General features: G+C 39.4%; 1 protein-coding gene across 4 annotated transcripts in view; it reads left to right on the top strand.

Annotated features, from left to right (window-relative positions):
• mdga1 (MAM domain containing glycosylphosphatidylinositol anchor 1) overlaps positions 1-9,357 on the top strand; it is a 166,245-nt gene extending 156,888 nt beyond the window's left edge. For 3 of the 4 annotated variants that reach the window (XM_086187742.1, XM_086187750.1, XM_086187770.1), the window contains 2 exons: positions 985-1,102; positions 4,770-9,357. In XM_086187742.1, coding sequence (XP_086043868.1) covers positions 985-1,102; positions 4,770-4,855 — 204 coding nt within the window. In that variant the 3' untranslated portion in view covers positions 4,856-9,357. The remainder of the gene's footprint in view (positions 1-984; positions 1,103-4,769) is intronic. The other variant, XM_086187760.1, reaches the window with a different exon arrangement.
• Positions 9,358-15,074: the final 5,717 nt, after the last annotated feature.

The following is a 15,074-nucleotide window of genomic DNA, read 5'->3' as shown; positions in this document are numbered from 1 at the left end:
GTGTGTGTGCGCATGCTTTTACACTGTTCTTTCATTTAATTTGATCACATAGCTGAAGCGATTGCTTCTGAAATGTTTTTTGGGGGAAGCAAAGGCTGCCTGACATGCCAAGAGAAGTGCTTTTCTTTTCACTAACATTATTAAGAGACTTTTGAAGAGTTTTCTGTCTCTGGGTACAGTGTTGATACTTGTCCTTGCACAGTTTCAAGTTAAACTGAAATCCTTTAACTTTCTTTGTGGGTATCTTAGAACTGCATATCACTAAACCTGCATTTTGGACTACATATTCTGGTGTTTGCATCCTTACGATTGTAGTCCTAAAAATTGTTTAAACATTTAATCAGTTACCGGCCTCCCACATTTTGTTAGTCAGTTAAAATTTGAAAATCCTTCTTAAGAAGAAGAACTGAATAAGAAAAATGCAAGAGTGTAGGAAAACAATGAATGGAGACAGAACAGATTGAATGGGTTGATGAGTATATTAGTAGTAATATAATATATAATAATAATAATAATATACTTGATGTAATGTACTCATCGGGATTAGTATATACTCAAGAATATCAGACAAACTCTCTGCCATCATCAACAAAACAACAACCTCGGGAAGATCTTCTGGAAAAATTAGCGTTGGTCGCTCCACTAGAAATTCTGATTTTGCTGTCCGATGTTTCATCTCCTTTCTTTGACAATTTTTTCTTTTAGTCTGATTGCCATCTGTAAATTCTTCTTTAGAACATAAGTGCCACTTAATTAATCCTAAAGTCAAGTTTGAGATAGTTTATGTTCAAGCTGAAATGAAGAAAAAGCATCGGATGTAAAATAACTTTTTTTTTTGCTGTTGTTGTCGTTTTCCCTGTAGTTCATTCAGAAAAAAGTACTTCAGTATGAGCCTGTCAGTGATTTGGATTCTCCCGATGTAGATACTGTATCAGTACAGATATGCTACTATATCTGTCTCTCTCCTGTCTTTTCCTGGAACAGATTGTGTTTGAAGGGATACGAGGCTCAAGTTTCGAGGGGGATATTGCCATCGATGATGTCTCCATCACCATGGGGAAATGCAAGCAGGAGAACACTGTTGCCAGCGCAGGTAAGACAGGTAAGATAGAATGTAATTTTTTTGAGTGGAGAGACAAACACGCAAAGAAAAGTGTGAATTACTGTTTCACTCTTCATTGTTGGCTCTTAAAAAGTGTTGGCAGTCTTTTTTTTTTATTCAGTACACTGAGTTGAAACAGAGAATAAACAAAAGGGCCTGAATTTAATTGGTTTTCACTTAAGAGAAATGAATTTAGGGAAAGCAGAGAAGAGAATTAGAGACATGATTTTGAAAGGAGAGGGGAAGAAATAAAACTAAATGTCTTCTTTAGTGTTTGGGAGGAGAGGAAAGATGCCGCAAAGGAAAAATATTGTCAGTGTGGGGGATGTACACAGATAAGTGGACACCAAATGGCAAGGAGGCGAGTTGGGCGCGTCGTCATCATTTATGGTCCTTCCTCAGCCTCTATCATTTTATTTACTTCACATTCTCCTCTATCGTTTCATCCTCTAACTTTCCCACTGACACCTCCACACCCACCTTCATTATATCCTGTCTTATCTTGTGTTCTCCTGCTATCTCCCCTTTATTATTGCTACACCTCTGCACGCCGCCGTGCTTCATCTTTAAAAGCTTTTGTTACTCACCTTTTAGAGAGAAAGAGGATATGAAGAGAAAGTTTTCATACTGACTTAGAGAAAAAGAACGTAAAGGAAAACAAGAAAAATGACAAGTCACATTAAGCTCTCCGCACAGAAATAGAATTCTAGAAAACAATTTTGCTTCTTGTAAATATAGTTTGTCAGAGGCTACTTTGCCTTTAGGGGGAGCCAATGGAAATATGATGTGTGTTACAGAGGTTGAGTGCATGTTAGCTTTTGGAGAGAGAGAGACCACAGTAGCTTCAGGGGTGTGTCTGTGGAAAAGAGACAGAAAAGGTCAAAGGAAATGACTGACCATAAATATGTGTGGATGTGTGTGTTGTTGCATGTGTGAGAAAGACAGATTGAGGGTAAAAGTTGTGAGGTTTGTGTAAAACCTACAATCAAGAAGTTTAGTTACATTCGGAGAGGCATTTAACACACACAGGACGGCGATGAGGATTTTGCGATGCAAAAAATGAGCAATATAAAGAAAAATATGGTATCCAATGAAACAGAGCTTTTCCATGACATTGAGACTCACATTTTTCCCTCCATTTTTGTGTTGTGTGTTTCATACATGTGAAAAAATAGCTGGATACTTTTGATTTGCTGCTTGATTATTATTCATTGCTTCAGGTGCAATGCACACTGAGGTCACTTTATGTTTGAAGGCCTCATTTGGTGGTAGGAGCAGTGGGGGCACTAAAGGTACAAAATCAAGGGCAAAATAAATAGAATAGTGACGAAAAAAAGAAAACTTTTAAAATGGGAGGAGCATTTCAATGTGTTAAAATTAGACTATATTTAAATCTTTAAAGCTTGAGCAAAACAAATTAAAAAAAGACACCAACAACCACTTGTCCACAATCCCTGTACAATACCTTTAGTAGCATCTCGCCCCTAGTGCATATTTTTCAATAGTGACATGAAGAAAATCATATCAGTGTCCTTTGTTAAACTAAAACTTGAATGGATGTAAAACCAGTGTGCAGTGTGATTTGTCTCTCATGATTTGCCAGATTTATGGCCACACATGAAAGCCCCCCAGTATCAGTACACATCGTGGACTGTTTGACGTTCTGTTTTGCATGTGGCATGAAATGGTTTATTTTCCTACTGTAAGTTATTTAACCGCATGAAATTTACCTTGTGTAAAATTATGAGACTACAGCCTCTCACACGCTGGACACATATAACCACTGCTGCATCCCTTCAGCAATAAAGACAGATAGACGGTTTCCAAATACAAACGCAAGGTTAAGCTCATGTTAATTAAAACAATTCACAATCTCAATTGCTTTGCTTTCAAGATGAATACAGGAGGCCATTAGGGACATACAATCCGATATCCCATCTCGAGTTGGCAGGTATATAGATTTTGTGTAGTGAGAAAATGTGGTGAAAACATGGCTTTGTTGAGCGTCTGTTAGGACCAACGCCTACTACCATTCGCACATTAGAGCCACAGAAATGGCATAAAGCAGCAAAAAATGAGAAAGTTAATTATTAGCTTGCTGCTCTTGTATATGTGTGCATTTGTGAGTGCGCATTTGGTTGTGCGAGATCTTGCACATATGTGCATGTAAGGACACTGGCGGATGGATTGAATAATGGATGAAGGTGTAAACAGGAAGAGGAAAGCTCTCGAGCTCTCTGACTGTGCGAGTGTGTGTGTGCGTGTGCGCGCATGTGCATGTGTGTCCTGCAGGTTTTATGCATGCAGGAATATACAGCACAGGCAGATGGGTAATTATCAGACAGGCGACTGAAGAAGCTTTGCCACTGTAAGAAACACAAATACATCTGTCATGAGTACGGATTTTGCCACAATGGAGTTAGCGAGGTAAAATGAAAATTAGAAAAATGATTCAACTCAACTCCAAAGGAAAATGATTTATTGGAAATCAAAGATAGATGAAGAGCAGGAGAGCCTGGCAGCATCACCCAGATGATGCACACCTGTGTCACCCACACATAACCTACATGTATGCTCACTGGTACACATCTATGTGTATTCATCCACAAGGTGAAGTATATGGACTGTTCTGGCCTGTATGTGAACACATTTACATGCACAGATATGTGCATAAGCTTACACACACCTGACACCTTTATTTAGCCTTTATTTCAATCTGACAAATGTAGTACACGCATTCTCACAGGCTACCTACGGTCATCTACAAATGAAGGATGATTGTCTCTGACATGTCGGTGCAACTCCACCTGCATAAATCACACCGCTCTGTGTTAGTTTGCAGGAAAATCGGAGGTAGAAAGTGGATGTGTCCCTTATTATCTGACTTTTCCTGCTTCTTGTCTGTATTCTTAAAGCATTTCCTTACAGCACCTCCTTCACCCTTATTACTTATGTCATCGCCTCGAATTTTTTTGGAAAAGTTTCCAAATGGGAGGAAGTACATATTTTAACTAAAGCTTACAAAGGCATCCAGACACGTGTTTTCAGACCACTAATGGTGCCAATAGCAGCTTAATTGGCTTGTTAGAGGGCTGATAAACGTCAGCCAGCAACTGTTCAATTGACAAAGTCAGTGGTTGGCAGCTACTAATGATTAGCCTGCTTTTGTCTACTTCTGCTTGGAATCAGAGAAACAGGAAATGAAAAACAGATTTCAGGTATAACACTGGAAGCGCTTAAACAAAGTACTGTGACCCACTGAGTAGCAACGATGGGTCCCATCACTGAGATGATCATGAGAGGAAGGAAATGTGCTCACATTTATTTTGAAAATAGGTCCCGTGTATCAGTACCGTCAAGAAGATTTCTGGAAGCTGAAATTTTTCCATTCCATTCGACCTGGACTCAGGAAATCTACTCCTTCATACTCCAGGATCTACCATTCGATTGAGATCATCTTCAAAAGTTGATCGGTTGCTCCTTTATCTCTCCACCAAATGCCATCAAAATCTATTAATACGTTTTTGAGATATACTGCTGTCAACAACAGGACACACACTGATAATCCCATTTCTCTCCTCTTGGCAGAGGTAATAAATAGCAAAATAAGTAATTAATTTTTTTACAGTATGAGCGAATTACACTGTTTTCTTTTTTGTCTCTGTAGTACTGATTGGTGGATCACACTCGCTCCCATTGGCCAGCTGGCTGACCTTTGGCCTCTCCTGCTTCCTGTTGCTACTCTACAGATGATGAGCACTTCCACCAACTGTCTGTGCTGACAGACTCTACCCTGACTCGCGTTCTTTTACTTCTCTCTCTACCCCCTCCCTGTCTTCTCCATACTCTCCTTCCCGATTTGTCCATCTCCACTTGTCTCTCCGTCCTTTATGCATCCATCGATCCCTCTTGCTTACTGTAGAGAAACAGTAACATGCAGTATTTGTCTTTTTTCTTGTCCTTTGCTTTCTTCTTCCCTCTAAACACATTGTATAACCAACTGGCACTCGTTCACTCGTGTATTTAAGGTAGACATGATCTTTCACTTTCTGTCCTTTGTCACTCTATTAATCTGGCTAGTCAGCGTGTCACTTCTCTCCTCTTCTTATTCACCTGTTGCCCATATGTACACCCTCTCATGTATTATCACTCCCTTGAACCGTAACCCTGGACAGTCCCTCCACCCTAATCCCCAGGCACACCAAAGTGTCGGACACTACCAAAGATGATAAAGGACCTGAGGGAATAATACAAAGGAAACAGAGATTCCAGGAGGAACATGAAAGAGAAGGAAAAAAGTGGGAATTTCCTTCTTTTTTTTCCACAGAGACTGTTTTCCTTTCATCTCAAACTTTTGGGATCATGGGAGATACTGAATGACGGAGACAGAAAAGAAAAACTGATGAACGAATGACTAAACAAATGAATGGCGATGGAAGGCTGAACCAGAGAGAAGGGGAAGGAAGAAGGGTGCTTCTGGTAGCTTCTCTGCCCTGCTTGCCACAAGAGACGAACCTCAGTGCGGATTATACGTGTACATTTATCTATATATATTAAATATAACAAAGTTCAATCTAAAACACATTAGGACAGTGGAGGACTTTACAAAGTGAAATTAAAGAAGCACAATGTTTATACAACCTCTGCTGTTCCTTTGGGTTTTATTCTGCTTATTATGTGATGTTGCAATTTGTCAGACCAATTCAGTGTTTTTGATATTTAGTTTTGTTTGTTTTGTTTATGGCGTTATAAGGGTCCCAGGGCAATTGGTAATAAAGTATTATAGTGCTATTTATGAAAGGAAGAGACTATTTGTGATCTGGAAGCTGAATCGAGCATGTAGAAAGCTGTGCAAGGTTGACCCATGCCACCTGAATAGAAATCTCAATTTCAGTTTACTTCTACCTATGTTTTGAAAAAATAATACTGAAAACACGCATACACACACAAAAATGCACGCCTTGCTACAGCCGGACCCTCAGCTCACCCTCTGCCTCTAAAACATGCCACGTGTGAATGACACAGAAGGGAAAAAAACAAAAAAAACATTGATTATAGATGCACCTTTCAGATTTCTGCTCCCCTGTCATGAACTTGGCATCGCCTCACATCATAACACTGGAGTTGTTAACCACAACAAGGTAGCTGGACAAGCCTCTAATGAGAATGAGGAGATGAAAGGGCAATGAGTGTGTTCTAGAGGACCTGAGACCACTTCTTTCACAGCAAGCCACTGAATGTCAGGAATTAATTTCCCAGAAATATCTGAATGAAAAACATAGAAACATGTCTGTACCTGGCAAGTATTCTGGGTGAATTACATAATCACATACATTCTTTAATTGACACTGAATGTCTGTATCGTAAACAATCACATAGATATGATTGTTAAAATAAAGCAATACTCATATCTATAGATCTATATACAATAGCTTATGATTGCTTTTAAGATACAGTTTCAGTGTGCAGGAGTCTTCCTGTCTGAAGTACATGAAAATGGGTCATTCCCTCACCAATGGCTTCTGATCATCAATCAGTTAATTCTTCTTTCCAACAGCCCCATAAATGTAAGCTTTTTTAGTCATTCTGAGGATCACATATGCTGCAATTCATGACATCATTCTTCAATTTATATCAAGAAAATGTACTCGGTCGCCTTCCAAGCAACCGCTCTGACTGACTGACCCGCACACACACACACATACTGTATATATATATGTGTGTGTGTGTGTGTACATGTATATATGTATACATACAGCACAAGTATACATATACAGCTCAACCCCTCATGTAACACTGTCATATCATGTTAATTTGATCATTGCACTTGTTATATGTTTGTTTTTTGTTTCATTATTTTGTTTTGTATTTGCGTTGACCGTGAGCTGCTGCGAATGGTTATGTGTGGATATTATACCGTATCATTGACTGTTTCAGTTCCACCTGTATTGCCACGGACAGTATTCTGAGGACAAATTAACTCAAACCAAGTACGCAAACTCTCAAGGTTGCTTAATTTTTTTGTATCTTTAACTCTCTCATCCTTTATTTACAGTGATCTCATGCGTGCACCATGATCCCCCCGCACTTGAAATCACATTAGAAGCCATGCATTTAGCTTGTTATGCTTTTAACACAGTTAAAATATTCTATGATTTTTTTTCTGCAAAACTATGATTTCTTCAAGCAAGCAGAAAATGATCCATTGCAAAATACCAGTAAGTCCCTAATTTTATTTGTCAGCCTCAGTTCTATACCAGTAAACATTATTCTGCTCTATAGAAGTAGGTCAACTAGGGATGGGTATTCATACGTATTGCAATGAAAGTTTAACAAGAAAGACAGCGGCATCGTTATTGAATCTTAACATGTTATAGTTGCCAATGCACACACATTTTAGTTCTTTATTGGCTCTGTATAAATGGACATTTTTAAATTGAACTTTTCAGGGGTAATTTCAAAGCGTATCATCCATAAGTACCAATACAATTATGCAACCCACTTGTGAGACAATTCCAATTCTGTTTAATGGTTGTTTACCAGTGAACATTAACCTTTAACCAAATTAAAGATTAAAGTGTCCCTTTTTTCAACCGAGTATTAATGTCGTTGACATGTGGCAATATTGTAAGGTTGGAAGGTAGGTTATTGGCTGTCATCTACTCCAATCATTTTATTCCCTCAGTACAAATTGGCACAATTTATTTAGCTTCAATATCATTTTATACACAGTGGTCCGTTTCCATTTAGATGAGTACTTAAGTAGAAAACATGGCTTTGAAACAGAGTATAAAAAGATTATACGTCAAACAACATAATATAGAACAAGCAATTGTTTTTTTGTTGTTTTTTTTTTTTGTTGCTGTTGTTGTTTTTCCTATTTCTGGATTAAATGTCGTTTGTTAGTACTTTCCAGTCTGTTTATTGCCGAGATGTCAATCAGTAGTTCATGGTACAGAAATTTAAATTCCACATGATACGTGGCATGTGTACCACACCTTCCCAGAAATTTTAGACATGTCAAATACTATCTGATGCCTAATATCTGTGAAACATAAATCTAATTTGTGTTCAGAACATATACAAGAGCTCCCCCTTCAAAACATTACACGGTTTACAATATCTCTTGTTCAAAATATTTAAAACATTGTTTTACTTGAAAGTCACAATTCAGTGCAGTTTGTTTTTCATATCTGACAATTAAGAAAAAAATTTAAAAAGGAAAGAAATCAAAAGCAGTTCATTTCATTTAAAAAAAAAGAAGAAATTTTGTCCACGTAAGTCCAGAGTGGTCAGCTAAATTGTCAGTTGGCAAACAGTAGTTAAGAGGCAACCTGAATGTGATTAATTTGAACCATACACAGATTTAACAAAACCATGACCTGTAAATAATTGTAACTTTATACTTTACTTTATAGTACTTCAAGAGCTTAATAACTGTAATAGAATTTCCCCCCGGGATTAATAAAGTATTCTGATTCTGATTCTGATTAATTAAACAAAAAAAGGTTAAAAGCACAGCAATGAAGGCCTTCATTTGTTGGCTGTAACAAAAAGTATTTTAGTGTATTGATATAACAGAGCAATGTGATCAACTTCAGAATAAATGAGGGTAATTTAGGACAAAGTTTTAAATTATTTTGATGAAGACGGACCAAAGAAAGTGCGAGTAAATGATTCACCAAAATAATTTAAAGGCAGTGGAACCATTTGTTGAGCTAAAGCAGCGTCTGCGTTGAAGTCGGTAGTTGATTCATACATTTTGGTTGAATTGTCATTATATGTTGTCCTGCAACCATCATGAGCAAATTTCAAACAAAGCATTGAACATTTGCAGGTTGAGACCACCAACTGATCAAGCTGGGTCAGTGGCTGCAATGCATGCAGAGTTTTCTCATTTTTCCTTTATAATTTGTTCTTTCACAAAGCAAGAACAAATATAGCACTGCTTTTCGGCTTATTAAAGCCTTTCTTATGTGAGTTCCAGCATTGAGCAAGAGTCCGTCATTTCCTGGTTTAGACCAGCTCCAGGAGGTTAAACAATGTTGTCATAATCAATGATAGTATTTGATAGCCCTGATCAAATTATTAGTTGGACCAATGTCAAAGTGTGAGAACAACATTTACCACGAAGCCCCAATCTTTATCACCAGATCTTGATCCACCCAGCAAACTGTTGTGCAACATGAGAGAATTGTGCACTCCGCCAGGCAGCAGGCCACCGTGACCAAGATGCAAGTTTGAGTTTCACTAATTTGGACTTTGATTGAATGTAATTTTTGGGTGGGGGGTGGGAGTTGGTGTTCTATCTGGGAGTGTATACATTTTAAATCATCGATGAATAATTACTTGTAGGAAATTTCTTCAGGGTTTTCATAGTGTCAATTGCTTTTTTTTGTCATATTATTAATATTTCAAAGCACAAAATGTATGTTTGACTTTTATGTATGTTGGCTCATGAGAGGTCAACAAGCAGAAAGTAAGAAAATACTGATGCCACAAAAGCTCGCAGATCGGTCACATGACATTTCATGATGTGTGCATCTGCTAGACCAGTCATTCCAACATGTTCTTTTCAAAATAAGTTAGTTCTTATGTAGCTTCAGTCAGTGTAGCACTGATGCTAATCACTGCATAAAGGAGAGTAGTTTAGGATCTTTAATGTGTCTGCTGAACATGAGCCACCTGGACATTTCTACTTTCAATACACAGGATAATCACACTGAAATACATTAATGCCAATTACAACTGAAAAGGCAAACTGACTGTTAATATTCCACCCACTGTATACTGTGTGCACTGCCTTGAATAGCTTGGATCTGGTATTACTCAGCCTCTGTCCCCCTCCTGACTGTGAAAGCTGCCAATAAACTGAGCAACTGTGTGGCAATAGATTGTGTATTCCTCTTGGCAAAAGTAAGTAGAAGAAGGCAGATGTAATGTTTGTTTCAGTGTTGTTGGGGTGATGGTAAAACTCCTAGATAACGCTTACTACTCATGTTGCCTTAAACATTTTTTTAAACATTGCACAAAGCGCTGTTACCCTTTGCCATGGCTTCCCAAAGGCAGGTTGACAATATGATTTGGGAAAACTTTCGGTTGTGATGTTTAAATCAACTCCTGGCTGACCTACAAACATTGCAAGTCCATACATAACTGATTCTGAGTGAGGGAGACATCAGCTCCATGTTGAAGCCTATGACTCCCTCTGTGTATTTCTAATACACTGCAGGCTGTCTTTGTGCTGTGTTCTGTGGCATCAAATGTTTCACAAAGCAGCTTCACAGTGATACAAATTAAAACCTTGTCCTGACTTTTGCAATTCACTGTGAAAAGCAATGTCTTCATGTTCTGAGAAACAGCTAATCATTCACAGTAAAGCATACACATGGTGAGTGCAGTGTAATGGCATATGCAGCAGTCTATGTATTGAACAAAAGTTGGGAAATGCACCTTTAATGGGAGGAAAAGGGAAACGAACAGTACTGGGTGTTGTATATCTGTCATGTACTGACATATTTTAGATATATATATTTGAAATATGACTCTGAAAGGCATAAATAAACAATAAATAAACAAAAAATGCCTTATCATTCATTGTTGCAGTTTGTTGAAATAACAAAAGTGCAGAAGCAGATCCTGCATTTTACTGTGGGTTCTATGAAAGAAGAGGTTAGGTGTTGCAATCTGCTGTCATATCGAAGTAGTACTTCATCCAAAAAGAGCTTTTTGTGCATCGAGTACTCACAAATAGCTGACTCACTTCAATGTGATTCCACAATGCAGAAATAGTCAGTGTATATGAGTGTGTTTAGCTTAAAGCTAATGGCAGCTAATAGCTAACAACACCTACAGGAACAAAAATCAAAGTGTCTGTTGATTCACAAGCACTGATGGATAAAGGAAACAAGGGCTGTACTGGAATACGTGCTAGATATTTTTTAAACAAATGTTTTTGAGCAGTTTTTCAGTCGCTGTTGATGTCACCATTCGCGTCACAATAAATACGCATATTGCAGTTTCTGGACTCTAGAATCACATAAATTAGAAAGGGGAGAGGGGGAAATAAAATCTCTTCTAGCTCAGGATACCTACTTGTGTGTAACTGAGGGGCAAGCTGCACTTTGGGGGTAAGTATCATGAATACAAAAATGGCTAACCATGGTCATATCATAATAACATTTGATAAAGGTCAATGGAAGTGTTCAATTACTTGAAAATCACTTCAGAATATTGATATACAGATATACAGAAGGAAAGAGAGGGACAGAGAAAAAGAGAGAGGGAAAGGGGAGAGACTGATGGACAGATGGGGAAGTGAGCAGGTGGCGCTACAGGTGGCAGCTTGAGCCTCTTCAGGTCTGTAGCCTCCTCCAGCAGCACCCGGGATCTGGAATGTGGGGAGCCCGAGGGCTCCGGAGAAGAAGTTGAGTTAGTAACACATATGAGTATGATTTATATATGACACATATAGGAGGACAGAGAGGAGGAGAGAGAAGCCCAGTGCACCATGGGAAATCCCCCGGCAGTCTAAGCCTATAGCAGCATATCTAAGGGCCAGCCTAAGCAGCCCTAACTATAAGCCTGATCAAAAAGGAAGGTCTTAAGTCTGCTCTTAAAGGTAGAGACGGCGTCTGCGTCCCGAACTGAAACTGGGAGACGATTCCACAGGAGGGGAGCCTGATAGCTGAAGGCTCTGGCTCCCATTCTACTTTTAGTGACTCTAGGAATCACAAGTAACCCTGCATCCTGGGAGCAAAGGGCTCTATCTGGGTAATAAGGGACTATGAGCTCTGTCAAATATGAAGATGCCTGATTGTTGAGGACTTTGTATGTTAGAAGAAGAATTTTAAATTCTATTCTGAATTTGACAGGGAGCCATGCAGAGAAGCCAGTACAGGAGAGACATGGTCTCTTCTACTAGTTCCAGTCAACATGCCGGCAGCAGCGTTTTGGACCAGCTGGAGAGTCTTTAGGGACTTACTAGTCCAGCCTGATTGGAGGGAGTTGCAGAAATCCAGCCTGAAAGTGACAAAAGCATGGACTAGTTTTTCTGGATCTTTTTGAGACAGGATGTGCCTGATCTTAGCAATGTTATGTAACTGAAAGTAAGTAGTCCTAGAGATTTGCTTCATGTGGGAGTTAAAGGACAGATCCTGACAAAGACAACTCCTGGGTTCCTTAAGGTAGTGCTGGGGGCCAGGGTGATGCCATCCAGGGTACCTATCTCATCAGATAAGGTTTTTCTTAGGTGCTCTGGGTCCAGCACAATAACTTCAGTTTGGTCAGAGTTTAATAAAGGGAAATTATGAGTCATCCATGTTTTTATCTCCTTTAGACAGGCCTCCAGTTGAGTCAGCTGATTTGTTTCATGTGGATGGATTGATGGGTACAGCTGTGTATTGTCTGCATAGCAGTACAAATTAATCAAGTGTTTCCTTATAATGTGACCTAGAGGAAGCAGGAATAGTGTGAAGAGGACAGATCCAAGCACAGACCCCTGTGGAACACCATAACTGAGGAGGGACTATCATTAGTGAGTACGAACTGAGATCGACCCAGTAAATATGACTTAAACCAGTTTAGTGCAGTTCCTTTAATGCCAATGACATGTACCAGTCTGTGTAGAAGGATATGATGGTCAATGGTATCAAAAGCTGCACTAAGATCTAATAGGACCAGCACAGAGACGAGTCCCTCATCTGATGCTAGTAGGAGGTCACTGGTAACTTTGACTAGTGCTGTTTCTGTGCTATGATGAACCCTGGAACCTGACTGTAAATCCTAATAAGCTGTTGCTGTGGAGAAAGTCACACAGCTGTTTAGCAACTGCTTTCTCCAGAATTTTGGAGTGAAAAGGGAGATTTGATATCGGTCTGTAGTTGGCCAAAACCTCTGGATCCAGGGTTGTTTTTTTGAGAAGGGTTTAATGACTGCTACTTTAAAGGACTGGGGGGCGTGACCAGATAACAGCAACACATTGATCATATCTAAGAGAGGGGGGCTAACGAGGGGTAGAGAGTCTTTGAGCAGCTTAGTTGGGATGGGGTCTAGAAGACAGGTGGATGTTTTAGAGGAGGAAATTATTGTACTGAGCTCATGAAGGCTAATGGGAGAAAATCTATCAAAGTGTATGTTTGGTCCAACAGCTGCTTCTAAGGTTTCTGGAGTTACAGGTGCGATGTTGTCAGCTGATGGCAGGAGGAGAAGAATTTTCTCTCTAATAAGTAGAATTTTGTCATTGAAGAAGTCCATGAAACCTTTGCTACCCAGGGAAACAGGAATACTTGGTTCAATAGAGCTGTGGCTCTCAGCCACTCTCGCTACAGTACTGAAGAGGAACCTGGGGTTGTTCTTGTGTTCCTCAATTAGTGCCGATAGGTAGGCGGCTCTATTTCTACGAAGGGCTTTCTTATAGCTTTTAAGGCTCTCTTGCCAGACTATATGTTACTCTTCCAGTTTGGAGTAACGCCATATTCTCTCCAGCTTATCCTGTTAAGGGTCACGGGTGGGCTGGAGCCTATCCCAGCAGCTTTCGGGCGTGAGGTGGGGTTCACCCTGGACGGGTCGCCAGTCCATCACAGGGCCAACACATGTAGACAGACAACCATTCACACTCACAGTCACACCTACGGTCAATTTAGAGAATCAATCAGCCTCGTCCCCTCTTGATGTCTTTGGACTGTGGGAGGAAGCTTGAGTACCAGAGAGAACCCACACAGGAACAGGGAGAACATGCAGACTCCACACAGAAAGATCCTGTGCTGGAGCTGGGGCTCGAACCCAGAACCTTCTTGTGGTGAGGTGACAGTGCTGACCACTGCACCACTGTGCCGCCCATACACACTATATAACAACTGAAATGACACGAATCCCAAAAAAGGGGCTACTTATTAATTCATGAACAATACAAAAGAAGAGAAGACAAAACAAAAACAAAATATTTAACTGTGTGAAAGCTGTTTTGATGAGATATTTCTGGATTTATTAACATGTTTTTGTCTGAGTCTGGGCTTTGTTTTCTGCGTTCACAGTGAATGTGATAGATGACACTCGTGGTAGAGGCAACATATTCTGTCATTAATGGGAGTTCTCAGGAATTAATAAATTACTAAACAAATTTCAGCGCTTGCTGGCAAATGACTTTAATGTCAAGGCTGCTAATTCATGCTTGTCTGAGAAAAGTGTCATAAAGTCACACAAATCTTTCAGGATGTCATCACTGAGTCATACCATCAAAGTTAGTAGTTATCATAAACACACCAACTGGGGTGGTGTGATTGAACTCATTACTCTGAATTTATTAGTGTCTCTCTTCTTTTGCCTTTTGCTAATTTCGTCTCTCACTCTCCTACTTGTGCTTAACCACATCAAATATAGATTCAAAATAAAATAGTGGCCTAAAATATACTGTTAACTGGACAGAATTAGTTGTTGTTGTTGTTGTTTTTTGAAAAAAAAAAAACCTTCTTCTAAAAGCTGTGCCCGTGTAGCTTTGTGCTTCAGCCATGAGAGGTAGAAAAAGTGATAGATGTCACATACTTGAGGATCTCAGCTATTTTTGCTCAGGTTGCTTGCTGTTAATCTTGACCTTTCACTCCTGGCAAGGAAGTTCTCCCCTCTCAAAATAAACTGCAAGAGAGAAAATAAACAGTGCAGAGACACAGAGCTCTCTGTTTCACGAACTCTACACTACTTTTCACAGTCCTGCTTGCATTAGCTCGGTTTTATATTCCATTTATAATTTATTTTGTATTTCATATTTTGGTCCAATGGTTTCTGTTTTCATGAGACAAATGTGTGCTTTTGTGAGGAAAAAAATGAAAATGGAATATGGAATGAAGTAAGAGGTGTCAGCTTTCATGAACAATATCAGATGTGAGGGAGTCGGTCAGGCAAAGAAGAGATGTGAAGATAGACGTGTAATGTGTGTGTGTGTGTGTGTGTGTGTGTGTGTGTGTGTGTGTGTGTG

This window comes from Aulostomus chinensis, chromosome 2 (assembly GCF_037954235.1).
Source record: "Aulostomus chinensis isolate RoL2024-O1b breed Wild chromosome 2, RoL_Achi_v1.0, whole genome shotgun sequence".
Taxonomy (NCBI): Eukaryota; Metazoa; Chordata; class Actinopteri; order Syngnathiformes; family Aulostomidae; genus Aulostomus; species Aulostomus chinensis.
This window is presented reverse-complemented; position numbering and strand designations above follow the sequence as displayed.